Source organism: Pipistrellus hanaki (genome assembly GCF_964339955.1).
Source record: "Pipistrellus hanaki genome assembly, chromosome: 6".
Taxonomy (NCBI): Eukaryota; Metazoa; Chordata; class Mammalia; order Chiroptera; family Vespertilionidae; genus Pipistrellus; species Pipistrellus hanaki.
The window spans coordinates 20983171-21006878 of record NC_140508.1 but is presented as its reverse complement, the minus strand read 5'-3'; the positions used below and the strand labels follow the sequence as shown (position 1 = coordinate 21006878).

Below are 23708 nucleotides of genomic sequence, written 5' to 3'. Positions count from 1 at the left end.
TGAATCTCAGATGTGATTATGTGGTGTCATAAACTACTTCGATACCACACACACACACACACACACACACACACACACACACACACAAAGGAAATGATGCAGAACCTGGCTCTGGCAATCAAGACCCACTAAAGCCATGCCATCAGCAGCCCAGCCCTGCAGTTCACATCCAGTGAGGGGGACAAGGACAATTCTTAACTGGCTTAAGGACTTCTCTCAGATTGCTATATCTGCAGCCATATGCATGCCTAATAAAGTAAACTTTTAAGGTTATTAACCTAGCACCTACAACAATTTATTTCATTATTTGTTTAAAGTTTGGTTTCCCCAGCAGACGAAAAGAATCTTATTCATGTTCATACAATATCTCTCACCAAGCTAGAGGTCAAAACTGTTAAAAATGAATGAAGTGACAGTAATGGCCATCATAGTGTCCCCAGTGTTTTTGTAAGAAAAAATAAAAGATTTTTCTTCTTCTCCTTCTCTCCCTAATTAAACTGACTAAACTTTAGATTACTTTGTATTTATAAAGTCCCCATAAAGTGCCTGAAACTAAAGTTCTTTATGTAACAAGCCCTAAATAAGAACTTTTTCCCCCCTAAACACTACTTTTAGTTGCTTTCACAGAAACTTGTATAATCTTCATAACAATGCAGTGAGACAGGTACTATTATTTCCATTTCACAGATGAGGAAGCTAAACTATGGAAAGGTTAAAAAAGCCACCCAAGATCACATGACTAGCAATCCACAGAGCTGGACCTTGCTAAAGGGTTCCAGAGTTCATGTGCTTACCTTTTACTCTACTCTCAGTCACTAACTGGGGCAGTGCTTCCTTCTTCCAATTTCTACATAAATGAGGAAAGAGCTGGAAGAAAATTTCTTCTGAACACCCATGAAGATCCTTGGCTCCAAAAACCAGCAGACACCAAAGAAAATTTTGCATCTGCTATATCAAGAGCCAAGGTTACTTTGATGGAGTGAATATCAAAAGTACAAATAGTGATAGAAGATAAGGAAATGTATGTTTTAATTGTCTTAAGTACATCTAGAGTTAGAAATGAGGAAAATGAAATGTGAAATAAGAAATGACATAAAAAGAAAAGTCTTTTAATATAAGTAAATGACAAAGAAAGCTTTCTAGTGTCATGCTAATTAAAATTACCATCTAAGACCCAGATTAAGAAAATTCTTATAACTGTGAAGTATTATCCAGGTTTTCTGTTCTCCACAATCTGTTTTTAAAACTGAGGGAAGAGCCTCTAGAAACATGAAGGCACATTTACATCTTTCAGTAGCAATTCTCAATTTACTGCAAGAAGACTACTTACACTGAATTCTTCACAATTCATCTCTCAGATTTAGCATCCAGAAATCGGTAACCAGGCCCAAGTCTACTTAGCAATATCTGTCATATCCTCTGAGACAACTTCACTACCAAGGAAGAACCCTGGAATTACTAAACCTAAGTGGAACTTGTTTTTCCTATCTGCAGCGACATCTAGTGCTAAGAAACTAAAGCACACCCTACAATTAACCGTATATTATGTAAACTCTAAAATATATGGTGTTTTTCATTAGAATTACCAAATGTTAACTGTGTCCTAATCCAAAATTTAAAATACTTCATAATATTAACCCATTAAGAAGATACATTTGCTTGTCTGGTTGAGGTAAAGAAATAATTTTGTTCTCCAATTTTTTTGTTTATTTGTTTTAAGCACAAACATGTCTTTATTTACTAACTGCTGACTGAGATATTACAAGATTCTGCAGATATTAAAATACTTCCTCTTAAATTTAGCCAAAAGCACTCTCGCTTAACAAAATCATAAATAATAGCTATTTATACAAAACCAACTTTCCAAATCTCTGAAGGAGAATAATTTAAATGTCGATAATGGTTTGCTGATTCAAGTATGCCAAGGGCTAAATCTTTTCTCCAAATTTTACATATCGAAATTATATTCTAAAACATTCAGGCTAACTCTATTCTCTTCAACATAAAGTGTCATTCTGGTGCTAAGAATCTGGGTGTTTGGAAACTACTTTAAAAGAGTAGAAAGAACACCACATTAAGAGTGAGTAAAACAGGATCTAGCCCTGCTTCTACCTCTCTAGCTTTAAGGCCAAGTCATTTAATTTCTCTTGGCTTTAATTTCCTCACTTACAAATTTTTTTAAAAAATGGGTTGGGACAGGGAAAGGGGTTAGCCTAAATTATTTCTTGAGTCCCTTGTTCTTAGTCTATGTGCAAAATGACCTTTAAGATCTCCTTGAGCATTTTTTACATTAATTATACCCACATAATGGTACAGCACTTTGAGAAAACAGCGCAAAGGGCAGGACTCAGGCAACAAAGAAGACTTGAATTGAAGTCGGTGTGAAGTACAGAAAAATCTCTTTAAGATGTTCAGTTGATGACTCCTGGCCTGGATTAGACACATTAAATTGCATCCACCATGACCTTGCACTTTCTAAGCCATAAGTATTATCTAAATCCTATAATAAATATCTTTAGAAATGATGCAATTAAAGTAGTGAGCTTTGTTGCTACACTAGGATATCCATGAACATTCTGGTTAGAAGAGGTTTTTCCACCAGAATAAGTTTAGGTATTGTTTAGGTTACAGGAACTGTTCACTGTAAAGGTTTTCTAAGATGAGGAAAGACATCTAAAATATACCTGGAGTTTTCTCTTCAATTTGACCTAGCTTAAAGAAATTGCCAAGCCAGTATATCTCAGTTGGTTGAGTATAGTCCCATGCACCAGGAGGTTGCTGGTTCAATTCCCAGTCAGGGCACATGCCTGGGGTTGTGGGCTTGATCCCTAGTAGGGAGAGTACAGAAGGCAGCCAATCCATAATTCTTTCTCATCATTGATGTTTCTCTCTCCTTCTCCCATCCTCTCTCTGAAATCAATAAAAAAAATAATTAAAAAATTAGAAAAAGAGAGAGATGGGGAGAGGGTGGAGCTAGCAGAATGAGTAATCCAACTCAACAAAAAATAAAGGAAATGAGGTTAAGCTGAACCCAAAAGATCCACCAGATTTGGGCTGGCTCCAGATCACCGCACTGGTGTGCCCTAAGTATCTCAGCAGGTCTCCTTGGGCCTCTTTGAAGAGCTAGTAGCTGAGTGAATGACAGCTCTCCCAAATGATTGGGGTGGCAAATTCATGCACAAACAAAGTGAAGTGAGCTGGAGGAGCATCCAATGACCGAGGACATTTAAACACTGGGACAGCTCACCTGTTGACAAGGTCTGAGGTGAAGTCACTTGGAAAATGAGGCTAATTAAAAATAATGGCAACATTTTTTATACCATCAAGAAATTCAAAATAGAACTACAAGGTGATGCCACTACACACCCAAGAAAAATGGAGAAAAGGAAAAGGAGAAGACAGAAAACAGCAATGTTGGGGAGGAGGAAGCTGGTAGAGGGCCTCTGACCCACGGCAGTTGGGAGTATAAATGACTAACTATGGAAAACTATTTCCCGTATCCACTGAAGCTGAATGCACACCTGCTCTATGACCCAGCAACTCTATTGCTAGGTACAGACCCAACAGAAATTGTACATACTCTTCTATAATGAAAGTAACCACAACTATGTACAAAAACATAAATGGATCTCATAAACATATTGCTGAACAAATAAAGCCAGTTACATAAAAATGTGTTATGTCTCATTCCATATATATCAAGTTTAAAAGCAAGATAAATAAAGCTATGCCAGTGAGCTGTCAGGGCAGACATCTCCCTTGGAGAAGTGAGTGGAAGGGGAGATAGAGGGACCCTGGGGGTTAGATAATGTTGTTTCTTCAGTTGACTGCAGGATATATGGTGTGTTTAGTTTGTGCAAATCCATCAAGCAGTAGTACACTCATGGTTTATGTAATGTTCTGCATGTATGTAAATGCAGAAATGCCCAAACTGAGAACAAGCTCCCAAGACACATTCAAAAGTGAAGAATGGTCACACACACACACACACACACACACACACACACACACACACAATGTCTAGCAGCAAGGGACAAATAGGAAGTGGTCACTGAAAGCAGAGAAACAGAGGCCCCTAAGATAATCCCATGCAGTCTTCTGTGGAAGAACCAAGTCCTTCTCAAATAGAAGAAATCCTTAGAGTTCTCCTAAACCAGCATCCCATTTATGACTGAAAACATTGAGAATGAGAGGGAGGGAAGGTATAACCTGATCAAGGTCACACAGCTAGCTAGGGATAAATCCAACTGTAAAAACCAGGTCATCTCAATTAATAAAACTTAAATACTTATTACAAAGTCAAGTGATTTAAAAAGAATAAATTATGTGACCTGCCAGACTACAAATTCAAGAGGAAAAACAAAAACAGGGCTTTTGTCCTCTTAATTCAAATGAGATAAGCCATGGAAAGGTTGAGATGCACACAGCATCCACAGAGAGAAGGGGAACTCAGAAAGAGGAAAGAGGAAGCAGTCATGGAGAAATATGAGAACACACCAAACTACCTGATGAAACATAACTATCACTATATCTCTACACTTCTTTTCTTCAAATGCAGCACTCAATATAATAACACTGCGGGATCAGAGGGAGCTGTGACCAGAGAAGAATGTTCAGGGAGAGGCACTGTTGGCTTTAAAGATGGAGAAAGGGGCTACCATCTAAGGAAATGCAGTTGTCTACTGGAATTAGGAAAAGATAAGGAAATCAAATCTCTCTAAAGCTGCCAGAAGAAAAGCAGCCTTGTCAACACTCTGAGTTTAGACCTGTGATTTTGGAGACAGACTTCTGACCTAAAGAACTGTATTTACTCAGCCATAAAGAAGTTGGGGCCTGTAAAAAGCTTCAAGTGAGACCTTTGGAAAATGAAGTAGGAAGTTCTCCACTGCACATTCTGAGAGGATACTGACTGTTCTCAAGAAGCAGAGGTGAACCGAAACCGGTTTGGCTCAGTGGATAGAGTGTCAGCCTGTGGACTGGAAGGTTCTAGTCAAGGGCATGTACCTTGGTTGCGGGCACATCCCCAGTATGGGGTGTGCAAGAGGCAGCTGATCGATGATTCTCTCTCATCAATGTTTCTAACTCTCTATCCCTCTCTCTTCCTTTCTGTAAAAAAAATAAATAAATAAATAAAATATATTTTTTTAAAAAGAAGAAGAAGAAGAAGCAGAGGTAATGTTTGATAGACAACTTTTTAAAGACATCTAAAGTGATATCAGGGGACTAGCGGCATGAGATATCCCCTTGGTCGCTCCCCTTGAAGTTTCAATAATTGAACAGCTATTACATCAACAAAGGATTCCCTGTTCAACACACAAACACACCTGAGAGATCTGCACATTGGAACATCTAAAGGTGGCCAAGTGGGAGCAAACCAAGGCAGTGAGAAGGATGAAATGCTGAGAGGAGCCAGGGCCGCAGCCCTGTAGCCAGGAGCTCATGACAGGGCTCACCCTGGAGAGAGGAGGAATCGGGTTGTGGCTGGTACTCCCTTCAGCTGTAGGAGCACAGAGATTCAGTGGGCATCCCTGCAGAAATGGGAAGTATGAGCTGCAGTTGAGCCCAGAGACCTTGGCAAGAGCAAACCATCTTACGATGGAGGTTGTCAATCAGTCCACATTCCAGACAGAGAAACAAAGCCACAGCAGCCTGCTGCCCTGTAACCTCCCTGTTACTTCCTAGTGCTCACCTCCCTTTGCCCTTGATGTCAAGTTGTGAAGCACATTATCTGCAAACCTGAGAACTGGTACTACAGAAACACTTTTTTCCCTGAGCAAAGGGTGCACACCATGACTGGTTCTGGGGTCGGGTGCAAGAAGAACCCCACAGAGGTCCGTAGTCACCATTACAGGAGGGCAAAACACAAAGCCAATGGGGTTTCCCCAGCCCATCCCACCCCTATGAATTGTTGCTATACTAAGGGCAGCATCTAGCTGAGAAAGACAGCACTGGGATTTCATGGATTTAGAACCCCATCATCTACTACATTCCCCAGCAGGATTGTCCCCTAGGACCCGAGCAAGCAGAGCACAGAAGAGGAAACCACCTACCTGGGAACTTATAAAAAACAAAACAAAACAAAACAAAAAAAAACTTGTAATTCAGTACCACCTACTGGAAAATAATAGAAAGACCTCTTCATAGTAATCTGCTAATCTGCTAGAAAAGTGCCACTCATATATAAATGCCTAGACAGAGAGAAAAGAAAAATCTAATTCCATGAATAATCAAAGTAATAAAGCACCTAGGAAAGAAAATAAATCTCCAGAAAATAAACTTAAGAACATGGAAATATTGTATGTAATATAAATGTCAGAGAATTCAAGATTTCAGTTTGTAAAAAACTCAGTGAGATACAAGAAAACACAGACAGTAATTTAATGAGTTCAAAAGACAAATCAATAAATTAAACAAGTACTTTAGCAAAGAAATTAAAAATTTTAAAAAGAACCAAGAAGAAATTCTGGAGATGAAAACCTCAATAAAATAGATCAAGAATAAACTAGAAAGCACAGGAAATAGAGTGGATGAGATGAAGGAAAGGATTAGTGATACTGAAGACAGAAATCTAGAAATGATGCAGAGGGAAGAAGAGATTTGAGCACTTAAAAAAATGAAATAACTCTAGAACTATCTGACTCCATTAGAATGAGCAATATAAGAATAATAGACTTCCCAGACAAAGAAGAGAAGGAGAAAGAAATGAAAAGCTACTCAAATAAATAGCTGATGAGAACTTCACAAATCTATGGAAAGAGCTAGGCCCTCTTTCCAAGAAGCAAACAGAACACCTAATTACCACAATTCAAAAAGGCCTTCTCTAAGGCACAATGTATTAAAACTGTGAAAAATTAATGACAAAGAAAATTCTCAAGGCAGCCAGGAGAAAGAAAAAAAATAACTTATTAAAATAAATCCAATTAGGTTATCATCAGATTTCTCAGCAGAAACTCTATAAGCTAGAAAAAAAAAAAGATAGGACCAAATATTCAAACTATTGAAAGAGAAAAATTACCAGCCAAGAATAATATATTCAGCAAAGTTATCCTTTAGATATGAAGAAGAAATAAAGACTTTTCCAGAAATACAGAAGCTGAGGAATTTATCAACAGAAGACCTCCACTGCAGGAAATATTCAAGAGAGCTATTCTATCTGAAATAAAGAACAAAAGATAACAAAATTACCAGTAAGATGACCAGCAAACTTACATAGTAAACAGGGATAATTTGTGACAAGAAAAACATAAAAGGTCTGAATTTGAAAAGTAAGATGGATCAGATGCATTCAAAATAAAAAGGACTGCCCTAGCTGGTTTGGCTCAGTGGATAGAGCGTCAACCTGTAGACTGTAGAGTTCTGGGTTTGATTCCGGTCAAGGGCACATGCCCAGGTTGCAGACTAGATCCACAGTAGGGGGCATGCAGGAGGCAGTCGATCAATGATTTTCTTTCTTTTTTTTTTTTTCTTTTTTTTTAAAATATATTTTTATTGATTTTTATACAGAGAGAAAGGGAGAGAGATAGAGAGTTAGAAACATCGATGAGAGAGTCATCGATCAGCTGCCTCTTGCACACCCCCTACTGGGGATATGCCCGCAACCAAGGTACATGCCCTTGACCGGAATCGAACCCGGGACCCTTCAGTCCCCAAGCTGACGCTCTATCCATTGAGCCAAACCGGTCCCGGCCAATAATTTTCTTTCATCATTGATGCTTCTATCTCTCTCTCCCTCTCCTTTCCTCTCTGAAATCAATAAAAATATAAATAAATAAAAATAAAAAGGACTACTGTATATATGAAACTTTATTCTTCATAAACCTAAGGGTAACCACACACTAAAAACCCAAAATGAGACAAATAACTTTAAAAAAAAGAAGAAACAGTAGAAAGAAATATGGAATACCACCAGACAAAAACACAAAGGAAATAAACCAATGGAGGTACAGAGCTACCAGAAAACAAAAGATAAAATGGCTATAGAAAATCCTCATACATCAATAATTACCCTAAATGTAAAATGGACTGAATTCACCAATAAAAAGCCGCAGAGTAGCAGATTGGATCAAAACAATAAAACCCAACCATATGCTACCTTCTACTGCAACATAGAGCCATTTGGGGCTTTTATAACCAACCACCCATCCATTCAGTGTTCAGACCTACTGAGCAGTGAAGAAAACTGATAGAAACTGTGTCCTTATGGACTCTCTAGCCAAACGAATATAAATTTTTAAAACTTCTATGTTTCAGGGACTTTGTCTAAGCTGTAAAGAGGAAGTTAAATTCAAAGTTAAAAGGTAGAAAATGATTCTACAAGCAAACAGCATCCACGAAAAGCAGATATAGCCATACTCATATCTGATAAAATAGATTTCAAGATAACACAGGTAACAAGAGGCAAAGATGGACATTTTATAATGATAAAGGGGACACTACATTAAGAAGACAGAACACTTTTTAATATATATGCACCCAATCAGGAAACAACGAAACATATTAAGCAACTACTCATAAAATTAAAGGGAGAAACAGACAAGGGCACATAGTTGTAAACCTTCACACTCCACTGACAGCTCTAGATAAATCATCGAAACAGAAAATCAATAAAGAAATATCGGCCTTAAATGACACATTAGACCAAATGGATATGATTGACATTAACAGGGCCTTTCATTCCAGAACATAAGATTATACATTCTTCACCGATGACAAAAACCATAGGCTCGGCAAGATGGGATCCATCTCCTGGCTCCCGGGCTCACTCCATCACCACCCACTCCTCTCCAAACTCACAGCCCTTAGAACTCCTCCAAGCTGAGTTATATGTGTTCCTGGGTGACATGAACAATAAACTGACTATACCATAAAAAGGTCACTTTTTAAGCCTCCCTGTCAACTAAACCAACTCCCTAGAGTTTAGCATACCCAGTGAACCAGGTGTACATAAAGCATACTTCCATACGACCAGGCAATCTCTTCCTCCCGACTGTGGCAATAAATATGCAGAAAGAGCCCGTCAGTGCACATGCCTCACTGCAAAAGATCAGAAGGAAAATCCCACATGCATTCAAAATTTATTGCATGGTACCAACATTTAACAGGATGCATTTGACTTCTTTCTGAGCTTTTTGCTCCAGAAATGCTATTCAAAAGGAAGAACCAACATATCCTTGCAATGCCTTTATTTACGAGCAGTTCCCTCAGAATGAAAACTGCCGTGGAAAATATGGCAGGCTTGTCATTATTAACAACATCAGAGCTGGTTTTGAGAATAGTTTGCTTAGCCTCCGACCCTGCCACGTTCTTCAGGCAACCTCCAGTGCTGGAGCCCGGACAGTCATCTATTAATTATCAAGCCCCAGTTTCAAAGAACAATGAACTTTATTATTTTGCTTTTCATCTTAAAAAAAAAAAAAAAAAAAAAAACAGTTGCAGGAGCAGAAAAGGAAGAACACACAGTTTGATAGAAATTAACAGCAGAGGTTGACTTTAATGAGAGGTGGACAAATTAACAACTTTATATTTATATAATGTGTAGTGACATCTTTTTTTTTTTTTTTTCTTTGCTTCAGATCAAGAAAGAGCCAATGAGATAGTATGTGTGGATCCACTAAAGAAGATAAAGGTCTTTGCACATTGGGAGCACTGACCGAGACTTTTGTTCAACTAGACAGGAAGTCATCCACATTCATCTGCAGATTAAAGCAGGGAGACATAGTTTCTCATAAGGTTCTCTCAAATCATCCTTATTGCAACCTCCCCATCACAAATCCTCTCTCCTTTCAAAACCCTCTTCTCTGGAAAGACAGGAACGCACACGCATACATACACACACAGCTGTAAATTATTACAGCTAGTTGGGAAGACGAAGAAGAATGGAAACAAAGATTCTTGTGGTTGATTTTTTATAAAAATGGAAAGAATCACTGCTCTCCCTCCAGCTTTCCCTCTACACGTTTGTTTGGGTAATTCCCTCACACCTACTCCCTAAGCCATATGACTAGCTTTGGCCAATGTAACATTAGCCAGTGAGGTGCAAGTGAAGGCTTAAAAAATTCTTAGACATTAGAGCTTATCTCTTTTGTTCTTCCTATGACCCTGAGGCACCATATAAATGAACCTGAGGATGAGAGACACAAGGACAAATCACCCCCGGCTAGTACTGAACCAACCACGGCCACGTGAGTGAGGCCATTGTAGACCAACCCCCGAGAGCAGCAGAAATTCCTTGAGCCAGTTTGGTCCACAAAATCATGCAAAATAATAACAGTTTCTTTAGACTACTAGGTTTTAGGGAAAATGGTTATGTAGCCTCAAACTTGTCCTGAAACTTCTCAGAAATGAAGGAAGACAGTTGAGTTCAACAATAATTCACTGAACCCTTATTCTATCTAATAAAAGAGCAATGTGCAAATTTACCATCACTCTAAGACACAGATCACCACCCCCATGTGGACACAAGATGGCTGCCACAAGATGGCTGGCAGGGGAGGGCAGTTGTAGACAATTGGGGATGACCAGGCTGGCAGAAGAGGGCAGCTGGGGAAGACCAGACCAGCAAGGGAGAGCAGCTGGGGGGAACCCAGGCCTGTAGGGGAGGGAAATTGTGGGGACAAGGCCTACAGGGAAGTTGGGGGATACTAGGCCTGCAGGGGAGGGCAGTTGTGGACTATCAGGCAAGCAGGGAGGGCAGTTAGGGGTGACCAGGCCAGCAGGGGAGAGCAGTTGTGGGGGACCAGGCCAGCAGGGAGGGCAGTTAGAGTTGACTGGGCTTGCAGAGGATGGCAGTTAGGGGAGAGCAGGTCTGCAGGGGAGGGCAGTTGTGGGCGATCAGGCCAGCAGAGAGGACAGTTAGGGGTGACCAGGCCTGTCAGGGAAGGCAGTTGGGAGGACCAGGCCAGCAGGGGAGGGCAGTTAGAGGTGACCAGGCCTGTAGGGGAGGATAGTTAGGGGCAATCAGACTGGCAGGGGAGGGCACTTAGGGGTGACCAGGCCAGCAGGGGAGGGCAGTTAAGGGCAATCGGGCTTGCTGGTGAGCAGTTAGGCGTCAATCAGGCTGGCAGGGGAGTGGTTAGGGGTGGTCAGGCTGGCAGGCAGAAGCGGTTGGTTAGGAGCAATCAGGCAGAGGCAGGCAAGTGGTTGGGAGTCAGCAATCCTGGATTATGAGAGGGATGTCCAACTGCTCGTTTAGGCCCGATCCCATACGGCCGTCAGACATCCTTAAGGGGTCCCAGACTGGAGAGGGTGCAGGCTGGGCTGAGGGACACCACTTTGACCCCTCCCTCCCCCGTGCACGGCCTCTAGTTATAAAAAAAGAACTAGCATACTAGAATTTATGAGAGATACAAAGATGAATGAAAGGTGTTCCCTGACCTCAAGTTTATAATCTAACTGAAGGAACTATGTGTATAGAGATAGTAACAATGCAACATGAATAATCAAGAATCAGTCCCTCCGCATTTCCAAAAATGCCTGACATTCACATTACATTTATGAACTCATTTCTCGAAACAACTTCTCCAGTAACATAGAGCCAACTGGGGCCTTTATAACCAACCATCCATCCATTCATCTATCCAGTGTTCAGACCGAACAAGCAGTGAAGAAAATTGATAGAAACTGTGTCCTTATGGACTCTATATCCTAATGAATATAAATTTTAAAACTTCTATGTTTCAGGGACTTTTCAAAGTGCTATAGTACAAACAAATAGATCAAATAATTTAGCATAAACTATATTTTAAGTGAAATTAATAAAATACCAGAATTGAAAATGTAAGACATTTATTTTATATAATCTGATGCCTCAAACATCAGTCTGAGAGATAAACTATATTGTTTTATTAGAAGATACAGTTTTAACTGACTAAAAATTTATTGAGGTAAAATTAGGAAAGAATTAAAAGCACACACCTAAAATGCTATGTGGTAGGTTTTGGCAAATGCATACATTTGGCTTCTACCTTCATCAAGACTTTTCCATCACCCAAATGTTCCCTTCCCAGTCATTGATCTGATTTCCATTGGTTACATTTATTTCTTACCAATGAAATGGTGCTGTATGTATTTTTAAAGGAACAAAAGAAGAGATGAGAAAAGTACTAAATTACGGGAGCTATACAAAAAAAAAAAAAAAAAAAAAAAAAAGCCCAATTGTGTGAAAGTCTTCTAACTTATGGATTTGATCCCCATAATGGCAGAGATTTTCTTTGTTTACTGGATATACTTGGAGTCTAGAGCTATATCTAATACAGTACATAAGACGTGCTCAATCTCTCAATAAGCATGTATTTAATGAATTAGGGAAGGAGAAAGGGATGAAAGGATGGGTGGATGATTGTGTGAGTGGATGGGTAGGTGGGTGGGTGAGTGGGTGGATGGATGTATGAAAAAGATAAAATGAGGCAAGCTGGGCAAACAATTACAAGGAGAATATTTTCAAACCCACAGTAATGCTAGGAATTTCTTTCTGGATACAGGCAGCAATCCTAATTTTTCAGAATATCACCATGCAAAAGGATTCTCACCACCTTTTATCCTTTACTTGCCAAAAAAACTTCCAAATGTTTGAAACTAAAGTTTCTTAAAGTGATTAAGAATGGCCAACCAAAAGGCCAATACCGAAAGGCATCACCTGCACACGGATGCAAGTGCTGAGTAGGACTGACTCTTTTCACAATGAAAACCAAAGGGCTACCCGGCTGGTACAGGTCAGTGGTGAGCATCAACCCATGAGCCAAAAGGTTGATGGATCGATTCCCAGACATGGCACATGCCCAGTTTGAGGGTTCAATCCCCAATAGGGAGCATGCAGGTGGTAGAATATCGATGATCAATGTTTCTCTCTCACCAATGTTTCCTTCTCTCTATCTCTCTACCTTCCTTTCTCTATAAAAATCAACAAAAACATTAAATTAAAAATAAACACCACCAAGGGGAAAGAACACTGACTTCTAAAATTGCCACTTTGGCCTATCTCTGCTTCAATGAACACTTGGAAATTCAATGCATTATCTTCATGTAGCCAAATGAGCTCCAAAGATAACACTTTGTATTTTTAAGATGGCTACACCTAAACAATAAATAGTATGTGTGACTGTCTGAGGTCAGAATTTTTAAACAGCAAATGTCCTCACAGCTGCTGATAAGGAAAGCAGTAACCCATGGTTGAAAATCATGCCTCCTCCTTAATCCAAAATCTGAGCAAAACTGCTGTCCATAAATAAAATTTTATCCTCGAGCTACCTCCCAGCTTCAATTTTGCATCAAGAAAAGAGCAAGATTAACTCATTCTAAAGGAGGCACAGGCCACAAAACTGTTGTCCCTCCAGTGCTCTGTTCATAAGTGATCTGCACACCAGAGGATTCAGTGCCCTGAGCAGCAGGAAGCCAGAGAGCACACACCTGGCCCCACAAGGCCACTGAGCAACAGCCCCAGTTACTAGTGCTGCTTCTAGATCAATGCCACCCCTAATACAAGTCTTCTGTGTGAAATGGAAAACTGCAGACAGTAGGAAAAACGCCTTTTATAAGTTGCCATCATTGTCCAGAGACAAAAGTTCAGAGGACGGATTCTATCATAAAACAGAAATAAATTGGTTTATAATGCCTCTCCATAAAATTTAATCTCAGTAAAGAATTCCAATTTCATTTTACACTTATTAGTCAAAACATTCTAAAAGACTAAAAAATGTTCTTCCATCAATGTGTTACCCACTCCTGCCACGGACTTGTAGTAGCCTGCCTCCTCTATTGCCTGAAAATGGAATAGTAAGACACCAGCACAATTTAAACTTAAATCATTTGCATGAGGATCCCATCATCACATAGACTCAAATATGCACCATCCTCCAGATCTAATTCAACAAACATTGTTCACTGTGTTTAAGAAAAAAAAAAAAAAATCAACATAATTAGTGTCTGAAAAAAAGCAACTGTAATTCAACTTTTATACAAATAGCTCACTGATGTTCAAGGACAAGACTCTCCAGTGAGGAACTCTGCACATGAGCGGCCTGCTCCCTGACTCCTACCCCGGTGGGAGCCACAGTCAGATGCCCTGAGCAGGACAATGAAAACACAGTGCGAGTCAGGCACAAGAGTAACCAAAGGCTATGTGTCCCATAAGAAAGAGAATCTACATATTAAGAAGGGGGAAGAATAACCAGTGCTGGAGGGATTCAAACTGAGAGCACTTCCGGGGCAGCAAGCCTCACTCCAGTTGGGCTTTGGACAGACACTGCACACAGGCAGCTCCCCTTCTGGCGCACCATCTGTCAGTCAGCGTGACGCTGCAGCCCAAACTTTCTGTGATTTATTCTGAAGCACAGAGCTTAGGGAGTCTCTGGAAGTCAGATAGCATATCTTCGAGCTTTTTTTTTTTTTTTTTTTTTTTTTAATCATTTATAAAACCCTAGAACAGAGAAACCAAAATGTGTACAGAGCAGACAAACCAAAAAGGTACATAAAGGGGTGGGGAGAGACAAGGAGTGTGGACAAAGAATTTGGGTGTCCTTCATTATGAAAAACTCATCGGCAATAATAAGACATTTATAAAAAGCCAGGCCAAAGGGCACATGAGAAGGGTATTTAGCAGTCACTTCATAAACCACTTCAATCACAAAGCAGTCAGTGCACTGTTGATGCTATGCAAACAGGGACCGACAGTAAGGCCTCAGGAATGCACTGATCCCAGGGCTCGGAGAAGCTGGATTTCTCGCAACATTAAGTTCCAAGTCCCAAGTGAGAGATGGCAATTTAATGCAAGTCCAGCAGGATGAGCATTAAACTTCTGGGGCAGCATCCCAAGGGACTATAGAGGGATAAGTCAAACAGAGAAGAGATGTTAACATGGACTCGGTGGACCTGGCAGCAAGTGTCAAGAGACTAGGATGAGGACTCTAACATGACACAGGTCTTGCCATGAAACAGAAGCTACTCCAGTGTCTAAGTCCCAACAGCTTTAACAGGGTAATTGGTCATTCGGTGGAAGGAAGACAGGGGAAGCCATCTGGGTGGTGAGGCCACCCATAAGGTTACAACAGCAGGAAGCCAGCATCACCCCTGGGCAGGAGGGACAAAAGGATGAGTGTTTTTGGAGGCAGAACTGTTCACAGGAGGGGCCATGTGGATGCAGCAGAGGCCATGCAGTGGGGCAGGATCTGATTTCTCCCATATTGCTTCTCACAGGGGCCAGCCCCAGCTCTATGGGGCAGAGCAGGAGAAGGAGGAGAAAGGATCTGAATCCAAGGCTGCGCCATCTTTCCTCAGCTTTTCTGACTCAGCACTTAAACTTTAAGAAGCAGAAGCATCACCTGGGAATCTTATTAAAATGCAGATCTGAGGCAGGAAGCCTGCGGTGGAGCCCAGGGATTGCACTTTCAACCAGCTCCCAGATCACACTGAACCTTCTGGTCCAAGAACCATGCTTTGAACAGCAAAGGTCTTACTGACCTAAAGTAACAACTGGACTACATTCAAGAGAAATTCAGCCACATTCTTTTGAGGAATAAAAATACACAAGGATGCCGGGACCGGTTTGGCTCAGTGGATAGAGCGTCGGCCTGTGGACTGAAAGGTCCCGGGTTCGATTCCGGTCCAGGGCATGTACCTTGGTTTCGGGTGCATCCCCAGTAGGGGGTGTGCAAGAGGCAGCTGATCGATGATTCTCTCTCATCGATGTTTCTAACTCTCTATCCCTCTCTCTTCCTCTCTGTGAAAAATCAATAAAATATATTAAAAAAAATACACAAGGATATATATGCCTTTCAAATAGAAATAAGAAAAATAAGATGGAATGCATAGATAGGAACATTACTAGGGCCTAGGGTGAGGCCGCTGCCTGCACAACATTCCCTGCTACTTTTCACACTGAGTCATCAGATCTGAATGGTCCAAGGTTGCTGAAATGTGTCTCCCTATGGGCTGAAATGTGTCCCCCCTAAGAGTCACATGTTGAAACCCTACTCCCAGTACATCAGAATGTGACGGTATTTGGAGAGAGCACTTTTGAAGAGGTAATTAAATTAAAACAAAGCCGTTAGGGCAGTGGTCAGCAAACCACGGCTCGCGAGCCACATGTGGATCTTTGGCCCCTTGAGTGTGGCTCTTCCACAAAATACCACGGCCTGGGCGAGTCTATTTTGAAGAAGTGGCATTAGAAGAAGTTTACATTTAAAAAATTTGGCTCTCAAAAGAAATTTCAATCATTGTGCTATTGATATTTGGCTCTGTTGACTAATGAGTTTGCCAACCACTGCCTTAGGGTGACCCCTAATTCAATATGACTTGTGTTCTTATAAGAGGAGATTAAAACACCAGCGAGGGGTGCAGCAAACAGGCAGAGAAAGGGTCAGTAAGGACACAAGAAGAGAGACCATCCACAGCCAAGAAGAGAAGCCTCAGGAGAAACCAACCCTGCACACACCTTGATCTTGATTTCTAGCCTCCAGAACTGTGAGCAAATACATTTCTGCTGCTTAACCCACCCAGTCTGGGTATTTCATTATGCCAGCCCTAGGTTTTTGTTTTTTGCTTCTTGATACTACTTTAATCCAGCAAATTTTCAATGCACACCTGCTTGGTGAGAAGCAGAGTTCCAGAAGTAGGTAAACAGAATGACAGAACCAATCCTTGCCTGGATCCTGCTTCTGTTGAGGGAAATACCAAGATCACCAAACTCAGATGATGCCAATTCATCTGATGAATACTGTGACAAAAGTAAAACTAAACACTGCAAAAGCTATAGGAAAACAAAATCATTCTACCAGGAAGTGGGAAAGAAAGCTTCAAAGTGGAATCTGACAGGCACAGGAAGGGGAAATACCTCAGATGATAGAGAAACACAGTCAAAAGTCAAGAGACACCAAAACACCCACTGCCTGGTTCCTACAGGGACCAGTGAGACATCTGGCAAGGCAGGGCGGGGGGAGGGCGGGAGGGGGGGGGGGGGGAGAGATGCTGGGATGTGGGGCACAGAGAACTGTGTGATAGGATATGTGGAAAGGAGGAGATCTCTGCCTTTGGGGGCCAGGCAAGAAAGTTTGGACTTTAATTTTCTAGAAAATGAAGATTAATGAAAAAAAGGAAGGTAGATGAAGAGGCAAGAGAATACATTATAGGGGTTAATAAAACTCTCATTATCTAACTGCCTGAGAACTACCTCTTAAAGATAAACACACTTTCCACCATCATTAGCTACTTTCAGAGCAACCCGAGTACTTTATTATCTCAGACCCTGCTAACTGGGATGTAAGGAAGAGGTCGACACCCACCCTTATTTTCAAGCTGGGAACTAGGGTATGTGTCAACTGTGGGTAAGCGGCAGAACCCAGGGAGTGAGAAAGACAACTAAAGCTGAAGATCCAAGTTCTGAAGGACAAAGCTGGAAGCCTCATCCTTATCACCACAGTGCCACCAGCTTGGCTGAGAACAGCCAGTGCCTTTTGTCAGACATGTGTCCACCCAGCAGCCTTTCACTCTCCCCCCACCCCCCTTCAACATGACCTTGGATTTCACTCATCTAGAGCAAGCAAAACCACAGTTTAAAAAGAAAGGAAGTTATTCCTTAGCTTTTGAGCATCCGAAGGCTCAGGGTCTGGTGATTTCCTGGGAAATGAAGGGACTTTTAAGAGTACCGGTAATTCAGACTTTAAAGTATCTTTGCCTTCCATACCCACTTGAGACTCTTTACCCTGCCTGGATGGGCTCCCATATATTCTGGAGGCAACTGCTCATGATGCTCGCTGACAACCTAGTCTAAAGTCTCAGAACTGAATAGGAAATGTAAGCAGTCAACACAGACAGCTCAACAATTATAAAGCTCACTCTGGTGGCTGAGAAGGGTTATACTCTTTCCTTAGTCCTCTCTACAAGCAATACCTATGAGTTTCCTTCTATGAGTTGAGCAACAACACAAAATAATATTTAAGGTAAACTGTAATTAAAAAATAAAATTTAAAGACATAAAAAATAAAAATATCCTATCTAATAAAGAAGGAATATGCTAATTGACCATCACTCTGTCACAAAGATGGCTGCACCCACAGCTGAGGCCAAGTTCCTATAAGGAGCCTTAACCAGCAATCAACCTGAGGCTATGCCCTCCCACACCCCCATGGGGCTTGACAGGGGACCTCAGGCTGTGCCCCCATCCTGGTGTTAGGCTGGTGGACCTCAGGCCCCACCCCCCCACCCCAGTGCCAGGCCAGGGGACGTGAGACCAAGCCCCCCGCCCGACAGAGCTTGATGGGGGAACCTCAAGGTACACTTCCCATCCTGGAGCTGGGCTAAGGGACCTCAGGCTGCTCCCCCTGCCTCAGCACCAGGCTAGGGGACCTCAGGCCATGCTCCCACCAGGTGGGGCTTGACAGAGGATATCAGGCCACACCCCCCACCCAGCACCAGGCCAGGGGACCTCAACCCGCACTCCTGCCCCAGTACAGGGCTAGGGGACCTGAGGCTGCACCCCCTGCCTGGCTGGGCTTGACAGGGAACCTTAGGCCATGCCCCCCACGCAGTGGGGCTTGACGGGGGACCTCAAGGTGCACCCCCAGTGCTGGGTCCAAGGAACTCAGGCCACGCCCCCCCCCAGTGGAGCTTGACAGGGAACCTGAGGCTGCACCTCCCTCCTGGTGCTGGGCCGGGGGACCTGAGGCTGGCCCCCCTGCCTGGTGGGGCTTGACAGGAGAAGTCAGGCCATGCCCCCCACCCAGCAGGGTTTGACAGGGGATCTCAGGCCATGTCTCCAACCTGGCAGGGCTTGACAAGGGTAGGACTGGCCAGGTTTGGATCTAGCCCAATGATGATGGAGGGCCGGCCGGGTCTGGGTCTCACAGGATTTTGAGGTGCATGTGGGTGGGTGGGGACTTAACTCTGGGTCCCATGGTGTGCCCCAGACTCTGACAGGAGAAAGGTTTTCATATACATTTTATTAATTTTCTTTCATCTCTGACACTTCTATTATAGAGAAAGAGCAAATAGCAATATTAAATTATTTCCTCTAATGAATCCCCTTTTAATGTGCAAGAATTTCATGCTTTGGGTCACTAGTTAAACTATAAAAAACATAATAAAGTTGGGCAAGAAAAAGGAACAGGAAAGGTTCTTACTGTGCCAAGACACAACAAACTTGTCCTTATATCTCCCTTTAATGCCCAAGGTTATTTTGCTCTCTTGAGTCTTCTCCCCAGAGATCTCTTTCTGAATGTTTAAAATTGGGGCTTGGAAGGAATAACAACTAACAAATTGGCAGAGTAAACAACCAGGTCCTGATGTAGAAGCTAATCCTAGAGATGTAGTGCTTCACTGGCCTGCCTCTACAAAAAAAGCAAGTTCTAGGAACTGAAAAGATTCATATTTTAACACAGTGTGTACAGAGCAGACCACTGATTTCAAAATAGGCTCATACAATTACACCCTTGCCATGGCCTTATTAGATGACATACACTTCTTTCCCCCTTGACTTTCAGTTCAGCCAAGTGATTTGCTGTGGGATGCTAGCAGACATGATGTAAACAGAAGCCTGAAATGTGTTTGCATGATGAGGCCTGTCTGCTTATACCTTGGCCAAGACCATGAGAAGAGCATGCTCTGGACAACCAGCTGGTTAGAGGAGAGAGACATGTGCAGCCGACCTGGAACCCAACCACAGCCCGGATCCAAGCCCGGCCAAACCTACTTGAGCAGCCAACCCACAGCCAATCTATACAAGCCTGAGAAAATAAATATGGTTTTAAGCCACTGGGTTCTATGTAGCATCATGGAAGGGTAAGATGGCAGAAATATGGGAAAGGTTTATGCGAACCACACAGATATAATAAACTCATTCAGATTTATCAAGTAACACTTTCCCCATCAATTTCCACAGAATGTTTTCAAAGACATCTTCTTCACCTCAGCCCTCAGGCACGGTCTTCCGGGAAGAGATGAAGACAGCCCTTATCAAAGGTGAGCAGAAAACAACCGCAAGCTGAAAGCACAGACACCAGCAGAGAAATCCTAAAAAGGGCTTGCAAGGTCAAAAGAAGGGAATAACTTGAAACAGCATCCACCTTTCTCATAACCTTTAACACCTAGCACATACCACATTTCTATTTTCCTCATCTGAAAAGTGAAAAAAAATATAATAAAATTTATTTTTTAAAAATAGAACTGGAATTGGAGGAAGATTTTAGTGTCAGGGTCCATAGGAAAAGTTCCAGGTTCAGCACAGTGGCGCTCCGAGAGGAACTCTTTGCAGAAACCACAACCCCGATCACAGCAGCAGGAGAGGCTGGGCAGCGGGAGAGGCTCGGCGGAAGTCCTTCAGTTCACTGCTTCGGTCCCTCCTGTGCTAACAGGCACTGTGTACACTGATGACTTTTCAAGTACTAACTATTTGCTTTCTCTTTTCCCTAAATGGAACAGATAGGAGCCCACTCTCTTTGGCAATTTACTGAGCAAAGTGTAAATTGTGCCAAGAAAGGTCAAACGACTTGGATTCACAGCCTGGGGCTGCGGCATCACTCAGGACAGTTGATGCCACTAAAACGATGAAAAACATTCACATCTTTGGTGGTGCTTACTCCATACCTTACTATTCCAAAATGTGAGTCAGGTCTCCGTTCAGTTTCCTGCAGAAAGATCTCTCAACAAAGGAGAAGCTGAGGAAATAATATATTACCATCATAACCAGAAGGGAAGAAAAGAAAGCCTGGATCATCACAACCCACCACCACTGAGAACTGCAGCACAGCCTCTGGCTGCATGAGAAACAGTTTTGTAACCCTCAGAACAGAATGAGCTGCAGAAATGGTACATGGAGAACCTTATGGAACAAGGCTGACCCCACTTTTTAAGAGACGGTTTAGACACACAACTGAATGGCAAGCCAGGCCTTCAAAAGTTTACCCCCATGAAAGGGTAACTTGGTGCCCGGTTTTCATGTGAAGTGGATCCAAATTAGGGTTTCTGCCATGGTGTGCAGCCTAGCTAATGTTAGAGGGGGCCTCAAAAGCAAGCCTAGGATTCCACAGTCTCTAAATCACAGTCTCTCATGCATCACGTCAGACAGATTTATTCAAAGCACAAAATTCAATTCTGAACCCCAAACCTGGTGCTGCTGACCCTCTACAGACGGGATGGATTTTCGATCAACTCAGCAAAAAGGGAACATAAAAAAACATGTACTTTGAAGCAGAGAATGGAAAATGGTGTCCTTTCATGAGTCTTGCCAAATATGCTGACTGTCAGTGTCTAACCCTTGAGACATTCAGGGAAAAAAAAATCCAGTAAGAAATCACTGGCTTAGGAGTTTCTGAAATCTAACCATGCTCTGCACACTTATTCTACAATATTGCCATGGGATAGTTTCTGCAGTTGTTGTTTTTTGTTTTTAATTTAACATATCACTTTATACAGCATTTAACAAAAGCAGAAAGTTAAAGTGAAATGTTAAATGGAGCTTAATACGTGCTGAGTCAAAAACGTAAAAAACTCCAAGTGAAAGCAAACCCCTCAGGTATCAACATCATCTCTACGTGTTAAAACACACACAGCTCTAACAGCTCTTTCCCCTTTCTCCAAAACCAAATCAGAACCCCAGGCCCCAAGAGTCACTAATCACCTTCAGCAAAGCACACAACAGCCATATTTGAAGGAAAATAAACTTTTACCTATCTAAACCAGCACAGTAAAATTAAGGAACGTTTTTATAGTCCTTACTTTCAAAATATTTTGGGTTTCATTCCACTTATTTGTCCATTCCTTGGTCAATTCTTGAACCTAAAAAAAAAAAAAATATACATTTGTGATTGCTCCATAAAAAAATATTGTGATTTTGTTATAGAAAGTTTCCAACTTTAGTAGCTTTATAAAAAAGGGTGTGCTGTAATGTTTTAAATTGCATGGCAATTTCTAGTCCCGAAAGAACCATCACTAAATATAAGTGAAACAGCTGAACTCATCCTACATTAAATGGGTTAATTTTTTCCTGATTATATTTTAGGTCCTACTAAATAATGACTGACTTTTCTTTCTCATTACATGTGTGATTAAATCGCCTGGGATGCTGCAGTTTTCTTTTTAGGAGATAATCTGCTTTTGTAGCTAATTAATAGGGCTTACAAATCTCATTCTATCTTTAAAAGGGGGGTAGCTCTTTAATTGACTCTTAGTAAAAGCAAAAATCTTTTGATAAGAATCAGCTTCTTTCTAGTCTGCTGAAACTAGGGAAGAAAATGTACCCAGCTGTCCAACAAAGCAAGACTGGAAGTGGCTTCTCCAAGTTAATGAAAATATTGTTATTGATAGTTCCATAAAACTTTTAAAATAATCCTCATGAGTAAATCATTAAGAAGCAAAAAGTGATTCCTTACGAAAAGGTAGAAAAAAATGAATGAACAATGTGTTCTATGAAAAGGGGTATACTTATGGCTGAAAGAGTGACTTCCAAGAGGCAGAGTGGGGGTACACATGCTTTCAAATTTTCCCCCATTTTACCCCAGCACTCATGCCACCTCCCCACTCCCAACAGCTGACGATGCCACCGACACCTCCCGGTCTTCCCTCTGATAAGCTGCCTTATTTAAACAGGCCAAAGTGGATGCACCGAATGCATCTGCTTGTACTCTTACCACACAGAGGAAGATCCTTTCCACACACTTAATATCAAGTATAGTAACAGGAAAGGGCATTTGTGTCTGCAATCTTCCTGGAAGTGTTTGCAACTGAGGCGAAATGAAGGAACTAGACTCACAGTTTATCCCAGAGGAAAACCAAAACATCTCATGCATCTAAATTGAACTGGCTATTCCTTTTACTCCTCGATTTACCTCTTACAGGGATATACAACTTCTAAGTTAAAATAATGTTTCTTCTTTTTTACTAGTAATGTCAAAGTCTCTCATCTCTTGGTAAGAGGAGGAGGAGAAGGAGGAGGAGGAAGAGGAGGAGGAGGAGGAGGAAGAGGAGGAGGAGGAGGAGGAGGAGAAGGAGGAGGAGAAGGAGGAGGAGGGGAGGAGAAGGAGGAGGAGAAGGAGGAGGAGGGGAGGAGGAAAAAGAGAGAAGAAGAAGAAAAAAAGAAGAAGAAGAGAAAGAATGAAAGAAAGAAAGAAAGAAAGAAAGGAAGGAAGGAAGGAAGGAAGGAAGGAAGGAAGGAAGGAAGGAAGGAAGGAAGGAAGGAAGGAAGAAAGAAAGAAAGAAAAAAGAAACCTGTCAAAGCCTCTCTAACTTTGTTTTTACTTGTTTTTAATGATTTGGTAAGACTGTCCTAATCTATCTGGAACTGGCTGTATACTCCAAACCTTCATCACATGAGTGGTGCCAACTCCACTGGCTCTGACAGCAGTAAATGCACATAGCTCTCAGGGCTTATGTTTTGCAAAAGCTTTCGAAGAGGAAATATTCTTATGCCTTTTCTCCCTACAGAAGGGGAGAGATCGGTGGGCTGAATTTCTAATTTATAGTAATAAATTAACAGATTCTCACTAGCAATGTCTCTGAGAAACACTAAGCATTCAACAATAAATGCTTCTTTACTTCACCAACATGGGTATATGCCCTCCTGAAGAAACATAAGCCAATCAATTCTTTTCCAATTCGATGAAATAATTCCAGCTTTAAACAAATGGTAAGTATGCCTTGAGTTTATTTTACTACTGAGTTTAAAGCAAATAATCTCAATTCGTAAAATTAAAAAAATGAAAACATATGATATGACCTCTAACAAT

The 23708-nt window shown here is 41.6% G+C and overlaps 1 protein-coding gene across 4 annotated transcripts in view; it reads right to left on the bottom strand.

The window, feature by feature from the left end:
- KIF16B (kinesin family member 16B) overlaps positions 1–23708 on the bottom strand; it is a 252717-nt gene that overhangs the window by 167678 nt on the left and 61331 nt on the right. For all 4 annotated transcript variants that reach the window (XM_084887626.1, XM_084887625.1, XM_084887623.1 and 1 more), the window contains exon 12: positions 21703–21762. In XM_084887626.1, coding sequence (XP_084743752.1) covers positions 21703–21762 — 60 coding nt within the window. The remainder of the gene's footprint in view (positions 1–21702; positions 21763–23708) is intronic.